General features: G+C 46.3%; 2 protein-coding genes across 2 annotated transcripts; both read left to right on the top strand.

Annotated features, from left to right (window-relative positions):
- Positions 1-642: 642 nt before the first annotated feature.
- LOC144612387 (immunoglobulin lambda-1 light chain-like) lies at positions 643-9138 on the top strand. The gene is made up of 4 exons (XM_078431982.1): positions 643-823; positions 3506-3838; positions 5527-5850; positions 8183-9138. The coding sequence occupies exons 1-4, from the start codon at positions 769-771 to the stop codon at positions 8368-8370; spliced, it is 900 nt and encodes a 299-aa protein (XP_078288108.1). The 5' UTR covers positions 643-768; the 3' UTR covers positions 8371-9138.
- A 1425-nt stretch (positions 9139-10563) lies between these two features.
- On the top strand, positions 10564-19701 carry LOC144612390 (uncharacterized). The gene is made up of 4 exons (XM_078431989.1): positions 10564-10732; positions 13673-14005; positions 14767-15096; positions 18725-19701. Exons 1-4 carry the CDS (start codon positions 10678-10680, stop codon positions 18910-18912), a joined length of 906 nt encoding a protein of 301 aa, XP_078288115.1. The 5' UTR covers positions 10564-10677; the 3' UTR covers positions 18913-19701.
- The last annotated feature ends 44 nt before the right edge of the window (positions 19702-19745 follow it).

Here is a 19745-nt window from a genome sequence, read left to right as displayed (position 1 = left end):
ACATTGGGAACATTTTTCCTGCATCTAGCTTGTCCAGTCCTTTTATAATTTTATACGTCTCTATAAGATCCCCTCTCATCCTTCTAAACTCCAGTGAATACAAGCCCAGTCTTTCCAATCATTCCTCATATCACAGTCCCGCCATCCCGGGGATCAATCTCGTGAACCTACGCTGCACTGCCTCAATTACAAGGATGTCCTTCCTCAAATTAGGAGACCAAAACTGTGCACAATACTCCAGATGTGGTCTTACCAGGGCCCTGTACATCTGCAGAAGAAATGCAGTAATGATTGGTAATGGTTGTAAATTGTCCCAGGTGTGTCTGTGTGTGTGTGGGGTGTGTGTGTGTGTGTGTGTGGTTGTGTGTGTGTGTGTGTAGGATAGTGTTAGTGTGTGGGGTGATCGCTGGTCAGCACGGACTCGATGGGCCGAAGGTCCTGTTGCTGCGCTGGGTCTCTAAAACTAACCTAGACTACAAGTGGTTGGGGGCGTGCGGAGTTTGCTCAGTCGACTGCCTCTGGACATTGGTCAATCTAAGTCAAGGAAGTTAGCAACCGGCGACCATTTCCACATCCGCTGATGGGGGCAGGGGCGTACTCCACTGGGCTTCCTGCTGTCCACAGCGATCCCCGCTCGCCTTGCTGACACACACACAGAGGTTATTGTCCCGACACCTGGAGCAAGGAGCACTCGGGAGTGGGAGACGGTGGTCCCAGGCTGGGAAACCCTAAACTACAGGACAGAGTTCCAGAGACTTGGCAGTCCAGATGTTCCTGCAAGCCGTGCCTCTGCTCCTCGTTGCCCAGATGTTCCAGATGTGCGGTGAGTGAGTCCGGGTTTAGGAACGATGGGATGGAATCGGGGAGGAAATACAGGGAGATTCGCACTGGTCAACGTCGGTGGGCCAGAGTTTAGGTTGGGTTACAGATGGACCCAAAATGGTGGAGTAACTCAGTGGGTCAGGCAGCATCTGTGGAGAACATGGATAGGTGACGTTTCACAGAGTGCTGGAGTAACTCAGCGGATCAGGCAGCATCTGTGGAGAGAAGGAATGGGCGACGTTTTGGGTCGAGACCCTTCTTCAGATTGAAAATCAGGGGAGAGGGAGACACAGAGATAAGGAAGGGTAAGGTGTGAAGGGGGATGAGGTTCCAACCCGATCGTTCCCCACCCACGCACGGCCCGGTTTTATCTTCTCTCCAAAATCCATAAACAGAACCACACATTGTTTCTGCTTTAGTTTAGTTTCGTTTCGTTTATTAAGTTCAATTTATTGTCCCGTGTACCGAGGTACAGTGTAAAGCTTTGTCGCTGCGTGTTATCCAGTCAGCGGACAGACAACACACGATTACAATCGAGCCGTCCACAGTGTACAGACACAGGGTAAAGGGAATAACGTTCAGTGCGAGGTCAAGCCCCATCGAGGATAGTCCGAGGGTCTCCAATGAGGTAGACGGGAGGTCAGGACCACTCTCTAGTTGGTGAGAGGACGGCTCAGTTGCCTGATAACAGCCGGGAGGAAACGGCCCCTGAATCTGGAGGCGTATCAGTAAAATCTATAAAGGTTTGTAAGCGACACTGAATTTTCTCAGTCTTGTCAGGAAGTGGAGGTGTTGTTGTGGCTTCCTGCCTGTTGTCTCAGTGTGTTTGGTCCATAGTAGATCATTGGTCATGTTGAAACCAAGACACAGCGAGCTCTCAACCAATTTGCACCAACTTTACGCTTTAGGTACAGCACGGAAACAGGCCCCTCGGCCCATCGAGTCCGTGCCGACCAGCGATCCCCCCACACTAGTTTAGTTTAGAGATGCAGCGCGGAAACACAATCCCTTCCCCACCGAGTCCGTCCGCGCCGACCAGCGATCCCGGAAAACTAACACTACCCCCCACACACACACACACACACTGGGGACAATTTACAATTGTACCAACGCCAATTAACCTACAAACCTGCACGTCTTTGGAGTGTGGGAGGAAACCGGAGACAACCCACGCAGGTCACGGGGAGAACGTGCAAACTCCGTACAGACGGCGCCCGTGGTCGGGATGGAACCCGGGTCTCTGGCGCCGTGAGGCAGCAGCTCTACCCGCTGCACCACCGTGCCTCTCTAAAGCACCGTTGTGGCCAATTGACCTTGAATGTCATGCCACAGAGTTAGAACATGGATTAGTACAGCACTGGGACAGGCCCTTCAGCCCACAATGTCCGTGCCGAGCGTGATGCTGTTAAACCGGGTTTACAGTGCATTCAGAAAGTATTCAGACTCCTTCACTTTTTCCACATTTTGTTACGTTACAGCCTTATTTTAAAATGGATTAAATTCATGTTTTAAATCATCAATCTACACACAATACCCCATAATAACAAAGCGAAAACAGGTGTTTAGAAATTTTTGCAAAGTAATTAAAAGAAATAACTGAAATATCATATTTACATAAGTATTCAGACCCTTTACTCAGGACTTTGTTGAGGCTCCTTTGGCAGCGATTACAGTCTCAAGTCATCTTGGGTCTGACACTACAAGCTTGGGCTCAGTAAAACCAACTAGCAGATGGGTTTAGTTTAGTTTAGTTAAACTTATCATGTTTTAGTTCATTAGATGAGTTTAGTTTAGGTTAGTTTAGTTTAGTTTAGGATTGTTCAGGTTAGGTTAGTGGAGGTTAGTTTAGGTTCATTTAGTGCTGGAGTAACTCAGCGGGTCAGGCAGCATCTGTGGAGAACATGGATAGGTGACGTTTCACAGAGTGCTGGAGTAACTCAGCGGGTCAGGCAGCATCTGTGGAGAACATGGATAGGTGACGTTTCACAGAGTGCTGGAGTAACTCAGCGGGTCAGGCAGCATCTGTGGAGAGGAGAATTGGGTGACGTTTCGGGTCGAGATCCTTCTTCAGACTGAAAATCAGGTTTCGTTAGTTTAGGTTAGGCTAGTTTAGGTTAGGTTAGTTTAGATTAGGTTAGTTTAGATTAGGTTAGCTTAGGTTAGTTTAGCTTTGGTTAGTTTAGGTTAGTTTAGGTTAGGTTAGGTTAGTTTAGATTATGTTAGGTTAGTTTGTGTTAGTTTAGGTTAGGTTAGTTTGGATTAGGTTAGTTTAGATTAGGTTAGTTTAGATTAGGTTAGTTTAGATTAGGTTAGTTTAGGTTAGGCTAGTTTAGGTTAGGTTTGTTAAGGTTAGTTTAGGTTAGTTTAGATTAGGTTAGTTTAGATTAGGTTTGTTTAGGTTAGGTTAGTTTAGATTAGGATAGGTTCGTTTAGTTTAGGTTAGGTTAGTTTAGATTAAGTTAGTTTAGGTTGGGTTTGTTTAGCTTAGATTAGTTTATGTTGGGTTAGTTTAGATTAGGTTAGTTTAGGTTAGGTTAGGTTAGTTTAGGTTAGATTAGTTTAGGTTAGTTTATCTTTGCTTAGTTGATCTTGGTTCAGTTTAGTTTAGTTTGGCACGTGTACCGAGATATGGTGATAAGTTTTTGTTGCGTGCTAATTGTTAATTTACTGCTGATGTTTCCAGTTGCAGGATCAGGGTCTTTCCCGTCGGGGGGCCGGGATGTTGTGACTGCTGATGTGGGTCAGACGGTTAAACTGTCCTGCGAGCTACTGTACGAATTGTCAAGCCAGACCCACGTTTTTTGGTACAAACAGCGTGTGGACGAGACCCCGACAGTAATCACGACCACCGGCTGCACCCACACCGTCTGCAGGGGGACTTTAGAAAGAGGCTCCGGATATAAGACGTCCATTCTGGAGATCCGGGATGTCCAAGCGGAGGACTGGGGTTTCTACTACTGCTCTGGACGGATTGGCCATACATCGTTCCAGAAAGGACCCACGCTTCTGGTCGGAGGTAAGAACGGGCGACGGTGGAAACAGCAGTTGAAAACAGATCTTTTTACTCGAGCTTTTAACTGATCTTACTTCCTTTGATCTTTCACACTAACATTTTTACAGCGGTTTCTCTGATTTCGTCAAAACGGTGAACCGTAGCGCCACGATTTTTGCACCGCCTTAATCACCACGCGGTTATCTGCTGCAAATTTGTTTTTTATTTAATTCGGTCGCATGTTTTTTAAGTTACAGAGGTTTTAAAGCGCTTCCCCCCCCCCCTAAATTATAGGGGGGCGCTGCGGTGCAGATTTAGTTTTCAGCTTGTGGCTTGTGACGGCTACATTGTTTTGAAAAGCACCAGAAAAGCACTGATTGTTTTGTTATTGCAAGTCAAGTCAAGTCAATTATATTTGTATAGCACATTTAAAAACAACCCACGTTGACCAAAGTGCTGCACATCTGATTAGGAAAAAAAAAAAAAAAGAAGGTTATAGTGGTCACTTGACATACACAGATCAGGAGGACGGGCCCAACGGGCACACTTGGAGAGTAAGAGTGGGGCTGGGGGAGGAGAGAATGGGGGGTGAGGGGACGGGCCCAACGGGCACACTTGGAGAGCAAGAGTGGGGCTGGGGGAGGAGAGAATGGGGGGTGTGGGGACGGGCCCAACGGGCACACTTTGAACGGGCACACTTGTTCTAGTATCTATATAAATCTGTGCTTTGTATGCATATGTGGTTACTGTTTTAGATTGTATCGTTGTTTAGACATGTGTTTGTTTTTGTGGAAAGCACTTTGGGCTGCATGAAAAGTGCAATATAAATAAAAGTTGTTGTTATTATTATTATTATTATTATTATTATTATTATTGTTATTATTATTATTATTATTATTGTTATTAATATTTTTATTTTTATTATTATTATTATTATTATTATTATTATTATTATTATTATTATTATTATTATTATTATTATTATTATTATTATTATTATTATTATTATTATTATTATTTTAAATTATTATTATTATTATTATTATTATTATTATTTTAAATTATTATTATTATTATTGTTATTGTTATTGTTATTGTTATTGTTATTGTTATTGTTATTGTTATTATTAATATTATTATTATTATTGTTATAATTATTATTATTATTATTATTATTATTATTATTATTATTATTATTATTATTATTATTATTATTATTATTATTTTAAATAATAATAATTATTATTATTATTATTATTATTGTTATTATTGTTATTATTATTATTGTTATTATTATTATTATTATTATTATTATTGTTATTATTGTTATTGTTATTATTGTTATTATTATTATTATTATTATTGTTATTATTATTATTATTATTATTATTGTTATTATTGTTATTATTATTGTTATTATTGTTATTGTTATTATTGTTATTGTTATTGTTATTATTGTTATTATTATTATTATTATTTTAAATTATTATTATTATTATTATTATTATTTTAAATTATTATTGTTATTATTATTATTGTTATTATTATTATTATTGTTATTATTGTTATTATTATTATTATTATTATTATTATTATTTTAAATTATTATTATTATTATTTTAAATTATTATTATTATTATTATTATTATTATTATTCACAGCCTTGTACTGTCGCCGAACCCTGTATTAACTGTGTTCCAATCTGCTTCCAGACAGCTCCACCGACAAGACCAGTCTGCTGGTGTTGGTGCCACCGTTTGAGCCAAGCGGCCCGGTCCCCCTGCTGTGTCTGGTCAGTGACCTTTCCTCCAACATGGTTGTGGTTTACTGGGACATTGCGGGACAGCTGGCGGATGGACGCAGTGACACGGGCACGGCTGAACCGGATCAGAGCTACAGCGTTAGAAGTCAAGTGTTGGTCCCGTCTGGAGTATGGCGGGGCGGGGGGGTATGTACTTGCGTTGTACAACTGGGGGGCGTGAACAAGACACGGACCAAGAGCGTGTCCCGTCCCATCCCCACAACACCCACAACAGGTGAGCTGGGATGTGTCCGAAGGGTCTCGACCCAAAACCTACAACCCAGTGGTATGAATATTGATGGTAGACACAAAACGCTGGAGTAACTCAGCGGGACAATAGACAACAGGTGCAGGAGGAGGCCATTCGGCCCTTCGAGCCAGCACCGCCATTCACTGTGATCATGGCTGATCAGTGCCCCGTTCCTGCCTTCTCCCCATACCCCCTGACTCCGCTATCATTAAGAGCTCTATCTAGCTCTCTCTTGAAAACATTCAGAGAATTGGCCTCCACTGCCATCTGGGGCAGAGAATTCCACAGATTTACAACTCTCTGACTGAAAAAGTTTTTCATAATGTCCGTTCTAAATGGCCGACCCCTTATTCTTAAACTGTGTGGCCCCTGGTTCTGGACTCTCCCAACATTGGGAACATGTTTCCTGCCTCTAACGTGTCCAATCCCTTAATAATCTTATACGTTTCAATAAGATCCCCTCTCATCCTTCTAAACTCCAGTGAATACAAGGGACAGGCAGCATCCCTGGAGAGAAGGAATGGGTGAAGTTTCAGGTCGAGACCCTTCTTCAGACTGATCTCTCTAACTTCAAGTAGCCCCGGCATTCCCTCTCTCTCCATCCCTCCCCCACCCAAGTCGCACCAGCTTCTCGTTCTCACCCAACAAACACCCAACAATGGCCCGTTTCCTTTATCACCGTTACTCTTTTTGCACATCTTTCATTCATTGTTCTTTACATCTGCACATCACCGTCTATATCCCCCCTCTCCCTCTCCCCCGACTCTCAGTCTGGAGAAGGGTCTCGACCCGAAACGTCACCTGCTCCCTCTCTCCAGAGATGCTGCCTGACCTGCTGAGTTACTCCAGCGTTTTGTTGTTTTATCTTCTGTGTAAACTGGCATCTGCAGTAGTGGCTGCAAGGCTCGGTACTGGGACCGCAGTGACCAGTGGGGTACCGCAAGGCTCGGTGCTGGGACCGCAGTGACCAGTGGGGTACCGCAAGGCTCGGTGCTGGGACCGCAGTGACCAGTGGGGTACCGCAAGGCTCGGTGCTGGGACCGCAGTGACCAGTGGGGTACCGCAAGGCTCGGTGCTGGGACCGCAGTGACCAGTGGGGTACCGCAAGGCTCGGTGCTGGGACCGCAGTGACCAGTGGGGTACCGCAAGGCTCGGTGCTGGGACCGCAGTGACCAGTGGGGTACCGCAAGGCTCGGTGCTGGGACCGCAGCTATTTACAATATACATTCATGACTTGGATGAAGGGATTAAAAGTACCATTAGCAAATTTGCAGATGATACAAAGCTGGGTGGCAGTGTGAACTGTGAGGAAGATGCTATGAGGTTGCAGGGTGACTTGGACAGGTTGTGTGAGTGGGCGGATGCATGGCAGATGCAGTTTAATGTGGATAAGTGTGAGGTTATCCACTTTGGTGGTAAGAATAGGAAGGCAGAGTATTATCTGAATGGTGTCAAGTTAGGAAAAGGGGACGTACAACGAGATCTGGGTGTCCTAGTGCATCAGTCACTGAAAGGAAGCATGCAGGTACAGCAGGCAGTGAAGAAAGCCAATGGAATGTTGGCCTTCATAACAAGAGAAGTTGAGTATAGGAGCAAAGAGGTCCTTCTGCAGTTGTACATGGCCCTAGTGAGACCGCACCTGGAGTACTGTGTGCAGTTGTACAGGGCCCTAGTGAGACCGCACCTGGAGTACTGTGTGCAGTTTTGGTCTCCAAATTTGAGGAAGGATATTCTTGCTATTGAGGGCGTGCAGCGTAGGTTTACTAGGTTAATTCCAGGAATGGCGGGACTTTCATATGTTGAAAGACTGGAGCGACTAGGCTCGTATACACTGGAATTTAGAAGGATGAGAGGAGATCTTATCGAAACGTATAAGATTATTAAGGGGTTGGACACGTTAGAGGCAGGAAACATGTTCCCAATGTTGGGGGAGTCCAGATCCAGGGGCCACACAATTTAAGAATAAGGGGTCGGCCATTTAGAACTGAGATGAGGAAAAACTTTTTCAGTCAGAGAGTTGTGAATCTGTGGAATTCTCTGCCTCAGAAGGCAGTGGAGGCCAATTCTCTGAATGCATTCAAGAGAGAGCTGGATAGAGCTCTTAAGGATAGCGGAGTCAGGGGGTATGGGGAGAAGGCAGGAACGGGGTACTGATTGAGAATGATCAGCCATGATCACATTGAATGGCGGTGCGTACAGGCTCGAAGGGCCGAATGGCCTCCTCCTGCACCTATTGTCTATTGTCTATTGTGATGTGCCCACCTTCCCTGTAAACTCTCACTGTTCCTGACACCAACCTCTGTCGTGTTGTTCGCAGGGATGGACTGCGTGTCGACCTTTGCCAGGACCGTGTCGGGATTGGTTCTCGTTCTGGTCGGGGTGGGTGTGAGCGGAGGGTTGTGGGTGAGGGGTCGTCGTGGGAGCAGAACGTCACCTGGACCCCACACGGGGATGGCCCCCACCCTGCACCTCCCCTTGGGAGACCGTCTGCACCTCCCTCTTTGACAACCTCTCCCTCTCCCCTCACGTCCCACACACGGGCAGCTTGCAACCCCAACCGTGTGGCTGTGGCAATTCCCATAAGGTCATAAGATCATAAGGGATAGGAGCAGAATTAGGCCATTCAGCCCATCAAGTCTACTCCGCCATTCAATCATGGCTGATCTATCTCTCCCTCCTAACCGCATTCTCCTGCCTTCTCCCCATAACCCCTGACACCCGCACTAATCAAGAATCTATAGATCTCTACCTTAAAATTACCCATTGACTTGGCCTCTTCAGCTTTCTAAGACAAATTGGTTAATTGGCTTCGGTAAAATTGTAATCAAGAATCTATCTATCTCGGCCTTAAATATATCCACTGACTTGTGGCCTCCACAGCCGTCTGTGGCAAAGAATCCCACAGATTCACCACCCTCTGACTAAAGAAATTCCTCCTCATCTCCTTCCTAAAGGAACGTCCTTTAATTCTGAGGCTGTGCCCTCTGGTCCTAGACTCTCCCACTAGTGGAAACATCCTCTCCACACCCACTCTATCCAGGCCGCTCACTGTTCAGTACGTTTCAATGAGGTCCCCCCTCGTTCTTCTAAACTCCAGCGAGTACATGCCCAGTGCCCACAAACGCTCATCGTACGTTAACCCACTCGTTCCTGGGATCGTTCGTGTAAACCTCCTCTGGACCCTCTCCAGAGCCGGCACATCCTTCCTCAGATATGGGGCCCAAAATTGCTTCCTAATGCAGCCTGACCTGCACCTTATAGAGCCTCAGCATTACATCCCTGTTTTTGTGTACAAGCACTCTTGAAATAAATGCTAGCATTGAGTTGTCTTTCTTTGTTACCGATTCTTGGGTCGAAGGGCCCGTTTCTGTGCTGGGTCTTTCAATCAATCGAAACGTCAATCGGTCAAAGACTCGACGATCTTTACTGCAAACGCAGGGAGGTTTCGTTGAGTCCAACAAAGTCTCTGAAATCCAACATTGAAAATAGACTTTGATCGTAGATTCATTCGGAGCAGTGATATCGTAAACTAAAGAAACTGACCACTGTGGTAAAATATCGTGGATATTCTGCGTAAACACAAAATGAGAAAACACAGAAGGAACCAATGCATTATAATCTGCTTACTTTAGTTTAGAGATACTGTATGAAAGGCCCTTCGGCCCATCGAGTCCACACCGACCATCGGTCACCCATTCACACTAGTTCTATGTTATTCCACTTTCTCATCCACTCCCTACACACTAATGGCGATTTACAGAGAGACAATTAACCTACAAACCCACATGTCTTTGTGACCTCCGGACAATCTTTAATCAGAGTTTACTGGAATTGATCTTGCACTACACAGTATTCCTGTTATCCTGCATCGGTACTCTGTGGACAGCTTGATTGTAATCATGTATAGTTTAGTTTAGTTTGGAGATACAGCGTGGAAACAGGCTATAAGATCCCCTCTCATCCTTCTAAACTCCAGTGAATACAAGCCTAGTCTTTCCAATCCAGTCCCGCCATCCCAGGGATCAATCTCGTGAATCTACGCTGCACTGCCTCAATTACAAGGATGTCCTTCCTCAAATTAGGAGACCAAAACTGCACACAATACTCCAGATGTGGTCTGACCAGGGCCCTGTACAACTGCAGAAGAAATGCAGTAATGATTGGTAATGATTGTAAATTGTCCCAGGTGTGTGTGTGTGTGTGTGTGTGTGTGTGTGTGTGGTGTGGTGTGTGTGTGTGTGGTGTGGTGTGTGTGTGTGTGGGGGGTGTGTGTGTGTGTGTGTGTGTGTGTGTGGGGGGTGTGTGTGTGTGTGTGTGTGTGTGGGGTGTGTGTGTGTGTGGGGTGTGTGTGTGTGTGTGGGGTGTGTGTGTGTGTGTGTGTGTGTGGGGTGTGTGTGTGTGTGTGTGTGTGTGTGTGTGTGTGTAGGATAGTATTAGTGTGCGGTGTGATCGCTGGTCAGCACGGACTCGATGGGCCGAAGGTCCTGTTGCTGCGCTGGGTCTCTAAAACTAACCTAGACTACAAGTGGCTGGGGGCGTGCGGAGTTTGCTCAGTCGACTGCCTCTGGACATTGGTCAATCTAAGTCAAGGAAGTTAGCAACCGGCGACCATTTCCGCATCCGCTGATGGGGGCAGGGGCGTAATCCACCGGGCTTCCTGCTGTCCACAGCGATCCCCGCTCGCCTTGCTGACACACAGAGAGGTTATTGTCCCGACACCTGGAGCAAGGAGCACTCGGGAGTGGGAGACGGTGGTCCCAGGCTGGGAAACCCTAAACTACAGGACAGAGTTCCAGAGACTTGGCAGTCCAGATGTTCCTGCAAGCCGTGCCTCTGCTCCTCGTTGCCCAGATGTTCCAGATGTGCGGTGAGTGAGTCCGGGTTTAGGAACGATGGAATGGAATCAGGGAGGAAATACAGGGAGATTCGCACTGGTCAACGTCGGTGGGCCAGAGTTTAGGTTGGGTTACAGATGGACCCAAAATGGTGGAGTAACTCAGCGGATCAGGCAGCATCTGTGGAGAACATGGATAGGTGACGTTTCACAGAGTGCTGGAGTAACTCAGCGGGTCAGGCAGCATCTGTGGAGAACATGGATAGGTGACGTTTCACAGAGTGCTGGAGTAACTCAGCGGATCAGGCAGCATCTGTGGAGAGAAGGAATGGGCGACGTTTTGGGTCGAGACCCTTCTTCAGATTGAAAATCAGGGGAGAGGGAGACACAGAGATAAGGAAGGGTAAGGTGTGAAGGGGGATGAGGTTCCAACCCGATCGTTCCCCACCCACGCATGGCCCGGTTTTATCTTCTCTCCAAAATCCATAAACAGAACCACACATTGTTTCTGCTTTAGTTTAGTTTCGTTTCGTTTATTAAGTTCAATTTATTGTCCCGTGTACCGAGGTACAGTGTAAAGCTTTGTCGCTGCGTGTTATCCAGTCAGCGGACAGACAACACACGATTACAATCGAGCCGTCCACAGTTTACAGACACAGGGTAAAGGGAATAACGTTCAGTGCAAGGTCAAGCCCCATCGAGGATAGTCCGAGGGTCTCCAATGAGGTAGACGGGAGGTCAGGACCACTCTCTAGTTGGTGAGAGGACGGCTCAGTTGCCTGATAACAGCCGGGAGGAAACGGCCCCTGAATCTGGAGGCGTATCAGTAAAATCTATAAAGGTTTGTAAGCGACACTGAATTTTCTCAGTCTTGTCAGGAAGTGGAGGTGTTGTTGTGGCTTCCTGCCTGTTGTCTCAGTGTGTTTGGTCTACAGCGGACCATTGGTCATGTTGAAACCAAGACACAGCGAGCTCTCAACCAATTTGCACCAACTTTACGCTTTAGGTACAGCACGGAAACAGGCCCCTCGGCCCATCGAGTCCGTGCCGACCAGCGATCCCCCCACACTAGTTTAGTTTAGAGATGCAGCGCGGAAACACAATCCCTTCCCCACCGAGTCCGTCCGCGCCGACCAGCGATCCCCGCACACTAACACTACCCCCCACACACACACACACACACTGGGGACAATTTACAATTGTACCAACGCCAATTAACCTACAAACCTGCACGTCTTTGGAGTGTGGGAGGAAACCGGAGACAACCCACGCAGGTCACGGGGAGAACGTGCAAACTCCGTACAGACGGCACCCGTGGTCGGGATGGAACCCGGGTCTCTGGCGCCGTGAGGCAGCAGCTCTACCCGCTGCACCACCGTGCCTCTCTAAAGCACCGTTGTGGCCAATTGACCTTGAATGTCATGCCACAGTGTTAGAACATGGATTAGTATAGCACGGGGACAGGCCCTTCAGCCCACAATGTCCGTGCTGAGCGTGATGCTGTTAAACCGGGTTTACAGTGCATTCAGAAAGTATTCAGACCCCTTCACTTTTTCCACATTTTGTTACGTTACAGCCTTATTTTAAAATGGATTAAATTCATGTTTTAAATCATCAATCTACACACAATACCCCATAATAACAAAGAGAAAACAGGTGTTTAGAATTTTTTGCAAAGTAATTAAAAAGAAATAACTGAAATATCACATTTACATAAGTATTCAGACCCTTTACTCAGGACTTTGTTGTGGCTCCTTTGGCAGCGATTACAGTCTCAAGTCATCTTGGGTATGACAGAGAGTGGTGAAGGTGTGGAATTCTCTGCCTCAGATGGCAGTGGAGGCCAGTTCGTTGGATGCTTTCAAGAGAGAGCTGGATAGAGCTCTTAAGGATAGCGGAGTGAGGGGGTATGGGGAGAAGGCAGGAACGGGGTACTGATTGAGAGTGATCGCATTGAATGGCGGTGCTGGCTCGAAGGGCTGAATGGCCTACTCCTGCACCTATTGTCTATTGTCTATTGACACGACAAGCTTGGCCTCAGTAAAACTAACTAGCAGATGGGTTTAGTTTAGTTTAGTTAAACTTATCATGTTTTAGTTCATTAGATGAGTTCAGTTTAGTTTAGGATAATTTAGTTTAGGTTCATTTAGTGCTGGAGTAACTCAGCGGGTCAGGCAGCATCTGTGGAGAGAAGGAATGGGTGACGTTTCACAGAGTGCTGGAGTAACTCAGCGGGTCAGGCAGCATCTGTGGAGAACATGGATAGGTGACGTTTCACAGAGTGCTGGAGTAACTCAGTGGGTCAGGCAGCATCTGTGGAGAGAAGGAATGGGTGACGTTTCGGGTCGAGACCCTTCTTCAGACTGAAAATCAGGTTTCGTTAGTTTAGGTTAGGCTAGTTTAGGTTAGGTTAGGTTAGTTTAGATTAGGTTAGTTTAGATTAGGTTAGGTTAGATCAGATTAGTTTAGGTTAGGTTTGTTTAGATTATGTTAGGTTAGTTTAGGTTAGGCTAGTTTATGTTAGGTTAGTTTGGATTAGGTTAGTTTAGGTTAGCTTAGGTTAGTTTAGCTTAGGTTAGTTTAGGTTAGGTTAGGTTAGTTTAGATTATGTTAGGTTAGTTTAGGTTAGTTTAGGTTAGGCTAGGTTAGGTTAGGTTAGTTTAGATTATGTTAGGTTAGTTTAGGTTAGTTTAGGTTAGGCTAGGTTAGGTTAGTTTGGATTATGTTAGTTTAGATTAGGTTAGTTTAGATTAGGTTAGTTTAGATTAGGTTAGTTTAGGTTAGGCTAGTTTAGGTTAGGTTTGTTTAGATTAGGTTAGTTTAGATTAGGTTAGTTTAGATTAGGTTAGTTTAGGTAGTTTACCTTTGCTTAGTTGATCTTGGTTCAGTTTAGTTTAGTTTGGCACGTGTACCGAGATACGATGATAAGTTTTTGTTGCGTGCTAATTGTTAATTTACTGCTGATGTTTCCAGTTGCAGGATCAGGGTCTTTCCCGTCGGGGGGCCGGGATGTTGTGACTGCTGATGTGGGTCAGACGGTTAAACTGTCCTGCGAGCTAAAGTACGAATTGACAAACCCGACCCACGTGGTCTGGTACAAACAGCGTGTGGACGAGACCCCGACAGTAATCACGACCACCGACTGCACCCACACCGTCTGCAGGGGGACTTTAGAAAGAGGCTCCGGATATAAGATGTCCATTCTGGAGATCCGGGATGTCCAGGTGGAGGACTGGGGTTTCTACTACTGCTCTGGACGGGTTGGCCATACAGTGATCCAGAGTGGACCCACGCTTCTGGTCGGAGGTAAGAACGGGCGACGGTGGAAACAGCAGTTGAAAACAGATCTTTTTACTCAAGTTTTTAACTGATCTTACTTCCTTTGTTCTTTCACACTAACATTTAAACATTTTATATATTTATATAAATCTGTGCTTTGTATGCATATGTGGTTACTGTTTTATATTGTATCGTTGTTTAGACATGTGTTTGTTTTTGTGGAAAGCACTTTGGGCTGCATGAAAAGTGCAATATAAATAAAAGTTGTTATTATTATTATTATTATTATTATTATTGTTATTAATATTTTTATTATTTTTATTATTATTATTATTATTATTATTATTTTAAATTATTATTATTATTATTATTATTATTATTTTAAATTATTATTATTATTATTATTATTATTATTATTATTATTATTTTAAATTATTATTATTATTATTTTAAATTATTATTATTATTATTTTTATTATTATTATTATTATTTTTATTATTATTATTATTATTATTATTATTATTATTATTATTTTTATTATTATTATTATTATTATTATTATTATTATTATTATTATTATTATTATTATTATTATTATTATTTTTATTATTATTATTATTATTATTATTATTTTTATTATTATTATTATTATTATTATTATTATTATTATTATTATTATTATTATTATTATTATTATTATTATTATTATTATTATTATTATTATTATTATTCACAGCCTTGTACTGTCGCCGAACCCTGTATTAACTGTGTTCCAATCTGCTTCCAGACAGCTCCACAGACAAGACCAGTCTGCTGGTGTTGGTGCCACCGTTTGAGCCAAGTGGCCCGGTCCCCCTGGTGTGTCTGGTCAGTGACCTTTCCTCCAGCATGGTTGTGGTTTACTGGGACATTGCGGGACAGCTGACGGATGGACGCAGTGACTCGGGCACGGCTGAACCGGATCATAGCTACAGCGTTAGAAGTCAAGTGTTGGTCCCGTCTGGAGTATGGCGGACCGGGGGGGTCTGTACTTGCGTTGTACAACTGGGGGGCGTGAACAAGACACGGACCAAGAGCGTGTCCCGTCCCATCCCCACAGCACCCACAACAGACCAAGGTGAGCTGGGATGTGTCCGAAGGGTCTCGACCCAAAACCTACAACCCAGTGGTATGAATATTGATGGTAGATACAAAACGCTGGAGTAACTCAGCGGGACAATAGACAACAGGTGCAGGAGGAGGCCATTCGGCCCTTCGAGCCTGTAAGCACCGCCATTCACTGTGATCATAGCTGATCATTCTCAATCAGTACCCCGTTCCTGCCTTCTCCCCGTACCCACTGACTCCGCAATCATTAAGAGCTCTATCTAGCTCTCTCTTGAATGCATTCAGAGAATTCTCCTCCACTGCCTTCTGAGGCAGAGAATTCCACAGATTCACAACTCTCTGAGTGAAAAAGTTTTTCCTCATCTCCGTTCTAAATGGCCTACCCCTTATTCTTAAACTGTGTGGCCCCTGGTTCTGGACTCCCCCAACATTGGGAACATGTTTCCTGCCTCTAGCGTGTCCAACCCCTTAAAAATCTTATACGTTTCAATAGACAATAGACAATAGGTGCAGGAGTAGGCCATTCAGCCCTTCGAGCAAGCACCGCCATTCAATGCAATCATGGCTGATCACTCTCAATCAGTACCCCGTTCCTGCCTTCTCCCCATACCCCCTCACTTCGCTATCCTTAAGAGCTCTATCCAGCTCTCTCTTGAAAGCATCCAACGAACTGGCCTCCACTGCCTTCTGAGGCAGAGAATTCCACACCTTCACCACTCTCTGACTGAAAAACTTCTTCCTCATCTCCGTTCTAAATGGCCGACCCCTTATTCTTAAACTGTGGCCCCTTGTTCTGGACTCCCCCAACATTGGGAACATGTTTCCTGCCTCTAATGTGTCCAATGCACTAATTGTCTTATATGTTTCAATAAGATCCCCCCTCATCCTTTTAAATTCCAGTGTATACAAGCCTAATTGCTCCAGCCTTTCAACATACAACAGTCCCGCCATTCCGGGAATTAACCTAGTAAACCTACGCTGCACGCCCTCAATAGCAAGAATATCCTTCCTCAAATTTGGAGACCAAAACTGCACACAGTACTCCAGGTGCGGTCTCACCAGGGCCCGGTACAACTGCAGAAGGACCTCTTTGCTCCTATACTCAACTCCTCTTGTTATGAAGGCCAACATTCCATTGGCTTTCTTCACTGCCTGCTGTACCTGCATGCTTCCTTTCAGTGACTGATGCACTAGGACACCCAGATCTCGTTGAACATCCCCTCTTCCTAACTTGACACCATTCAGATAATAATCTGCCTTTCTATTCTTACTTCCAAAGTGAATAACCTCACACTTATCTTCATTAAACTTTCAATAAGATCCCCTCTCATCCTTCTAAACTCCAGTGAATACAAGGGACAGGCAGCATCCCTGGAGAGAAGGAATGGGTGAAGTTTCAGGTCGAGACCCTTCTTCAGACTGATCTCTCTAACTTCAAGTAGCCCCGGCATTCCCTCTCTCTCCATCCCTCCCCCACCCAAGTCGCACCAGCTTCTCGTTCTCACCCAACAAACAGCCAACAATGGCCCGTTTCCTTTATCACCGTTACTCTTTTTGCACATCTTTCATTCATTGTTCTTTACATCTGCACATCACCGTCTATATCCCCCCTCTCCCTCTCCCCCGACTCTCAGTCTGGAGAAGGGTCTCGACCCGAAACGTCACCCGTTCCTCCTCTCCAGAGACGCTGCCTGACCTGCTGAGTTACTCCAGCGATTTGTTGTTTTATCTTCTGTGTAAACTGGCATCTGCAGTAGTGGGGTACCGCAAGGCTCGGTGCTGGGACCGCAGTGACCAGTGGGGTACCGCAAGGCTCGGTGCTGGGACCGCAGTGACCAGTGGGGTACCGCAAGGCTCGGTGCTGGGACCGCAGTGACCAGTGGGGTACCGCAAGGCTCGGTGCTGGGACCGCAGTGACCAGTGGGGTACCGCAAGGCTCGGTGCTGGGACCGCAGTGACCAGTGGGGTACCGCAAGGCTCGGTACTGGGACCGCAGTGACCAGTGGGGTACCGCAAGGCTCGGTGCTGGGACCGCAGTGACCAGTGGGGTACCGCAAGGCTCGGTGCTGGGACCGCAGTGACCAGTGGGGTACCGCAAGGCTCGGTGCTGGGACCGCAGTGACCAGTGGGGTACCGCAAGGCTCGGTGCTGGGACCGCAGTGACCAGTGGGGTACCGCAAGGCTCGGTGCTGGGACCGCAGTGACCAGTGGGGTACCGCAAGGCTCGGTGCTGGGACCGCAGTGACCAGTGGGGTACCGCAAGGCTCGGTGCTGGGACCGCAGTGACCAGTGGGGTACCGCAAGGCTCGGTGCTGGGACCGCAGTGACCAGTGGGGTACCGCAAGGCTCGTTGCTGGGACCGCAGTGACCAGTGGGGTACCGCAAGGCTCGGTGCTGGGACCGCAGTGACCAGTGGGGTACCGCAAGGCTCGGTGCTGGGACCGCAGTGACCAGTGGGGTACCGCAAGGCTCGGTGCTGGGACCGCAGCTATTTACAATATACATTAATGACTTGGATGAAGGGATTATAAGTACCATTAGCAAATTTGCAGATGATACAAAGCTGGGTGGCAGTGTGAACTGTGAGGAAGATGCTATGAGGTTGCAGGGTGACTTGGACAGGTTGTGTGAGTGGGCGGATGCATGGCAGATGCAGTTTAATGTGGATAAGTGTGAGGTTATCCACTTTGGTGGTAAGAATAGGAAGGCAGAGTATTATCTGAATGGTGTCAAGTTAGGAAAAGGGGACGTACAACGAGATCTGGGTGTCCTAGTGCATCAGTCACTGAAAGGAAGCATGCAGGTACAGCAGGCAGTGAAGAAAGCCAATGGAATGTTGGCCTTCATAACAAGAGGAGTTGAGTATAGGAACAAAGAGGTCCTTCTGCAGTTGTACAGGGCCCTGGTGAGACCGCACCTGGAGTACTGTGTGCAGTTGTACAGGGCCCTAGTGAGACCACACCTGGAGTACTGTGTGCAGTTGTACAGGGCCCTAGTGAGACCGCACCTGGAGTACTGTGTGCAGTTTTGGTCTCCAAATTTGAGGAAGGATATTCTTCCTATTGAGGGCGTGCAGCGTAAGTTTACTAGGTTAATTCCAGGAATGGCGGGACTTTCATATGTTGAAAGACTGGAGCGACTAGGCTCGTATACACTGGAATTTAGAAGGATGAGAGGGGATGTTATTGAAACATATAAGATTATTAAGGGATTGGACGCGTTAGAGTCAGGAAACATGTTCCTAATGTTGGGGGAGTCCAGAACCAGGGGCCACAGTTTAAGAATAAGGGGTCGGCCATTTAGAACTGAGATGAGGAAAAACTTTTTCAGTCAGAGAGTTGTGAATCTGTGGAATTCTCTGCCTCAGAGGGCAGTGGAGGCCAATTCTCTGAATGCATTCAAGAGAGAGCTGGATAGAGCTCTTAAGGATAGCGGAGTCAGGGGGTATGGGGAGAAGGCAGGAACGGGGTACTGATTGAGAATGATCAGCCATGATCACATTGAATGGCGGTGCGTACAGGCTCGAAGGGCCGAATGGCCTCCTCCTGCACCTATTGTCTATTGTCTATTGTGATGTGCCCACCTTCCCTGTAAACTCTCACTGTTCCTGACACCAACCTCTGTCGTGTTGTTCGCAGGGATGGACTGCGTGTCGACCTTTGCCAGGACCGTGTCGGGATTGGTTCTCGTTCTGGTCGGGGTGGGTGTGAGCGGAGGGTTGTGGGTGAGGGGTCGTCGTGGGAGCAGAACGTCACCTGGACCCCACACGGGGATGGCCCCCACCCTGCACCTCCCCTTGGGCGACCGTCTGCACCCCCCTCTTTGACAACCTCTCCCTCTCCCCTCACGTCCCACACACGGGCAGCTTGCAACCCCAACCGTGTGGCTGTGGCAATTCCCATAAGGTCATAAGATCATAAGGGATAGGAGCAGAATTAGGCCATTCAGCCCATCAAGTCTACTCCGCCATTCAATCATGGCTGATCTATCTCTCCCTCCTAACCCCATTCTCCTGCCTTCTCCCCATAACCCCTGACACCCGCACTAATCAAGAATCTATAGATCTCTGCCTTAAAATTACCCATTGACTTGGCCTCTTTAGCTTTCTGAGGCAAATTGGTTAATTGGCTTCGGTAAAATTGTAAACAAGAATCTATCTATCTCGGCCTTAAATATATCCACTGACTTGTGGCCTCCACAGCCGTCTGTGGCAAAGAATCCCACAGATTCACCACCCTCTGACTAAAGAAATTCCTCCTCATCTCCTTCCTAAAGGAACGTCCTTTAATTCTGAGGCTGTGCCCTCTGGTCCTAGACTCTCCCACTAGTGGAAACATCCTCTCCACACCCACTCTATCCAGGCCGCTCACTATTCAGTACGTTTCAATGAGGTCCCCCCTCGTTCTTCTAAACTCCAGCGAGTACAGGCCCAGTGCCCACAAACGCTCATCGTACGTTAACCCACTCGTTCCTGGGATCGTTCGTGTAAACCTCCTCTGGACCCTCTCCAGAGCCGGCACATCCTTCCTCAGATATGGGGCCCAAAATTGCTTCCTAATGCAGCCTGACCTGCACCTTATAGAGCCTCAGCATTACATCCCTGTTTCTGTATACAAGCCCTCTTGAAATAAATGCTAGCATTGAGTTGTCTTTCTTTGT

This window comes from Rhinoraja longicauda, chromosome 44 (assembly GCF_053455715.1).
Source record: "Rhinoraja longicauda isolate Sanriku21f chromosome 44, sRhiLon1.1, whole genome shotgun sequence".
NCBI classification, from domain to species: domain Eukaryota; kingdom Metazoa; phylum Chordata; class Chondrichthyes; order Rajiformes; family Arhynchobatidae; genus Rhinoraja; species Rhinoraja longicauda.
Note: the sequence above shows the minus strand (reverse complement) of the source record. Positions and strands in the feature narration are given on the sequence as shown.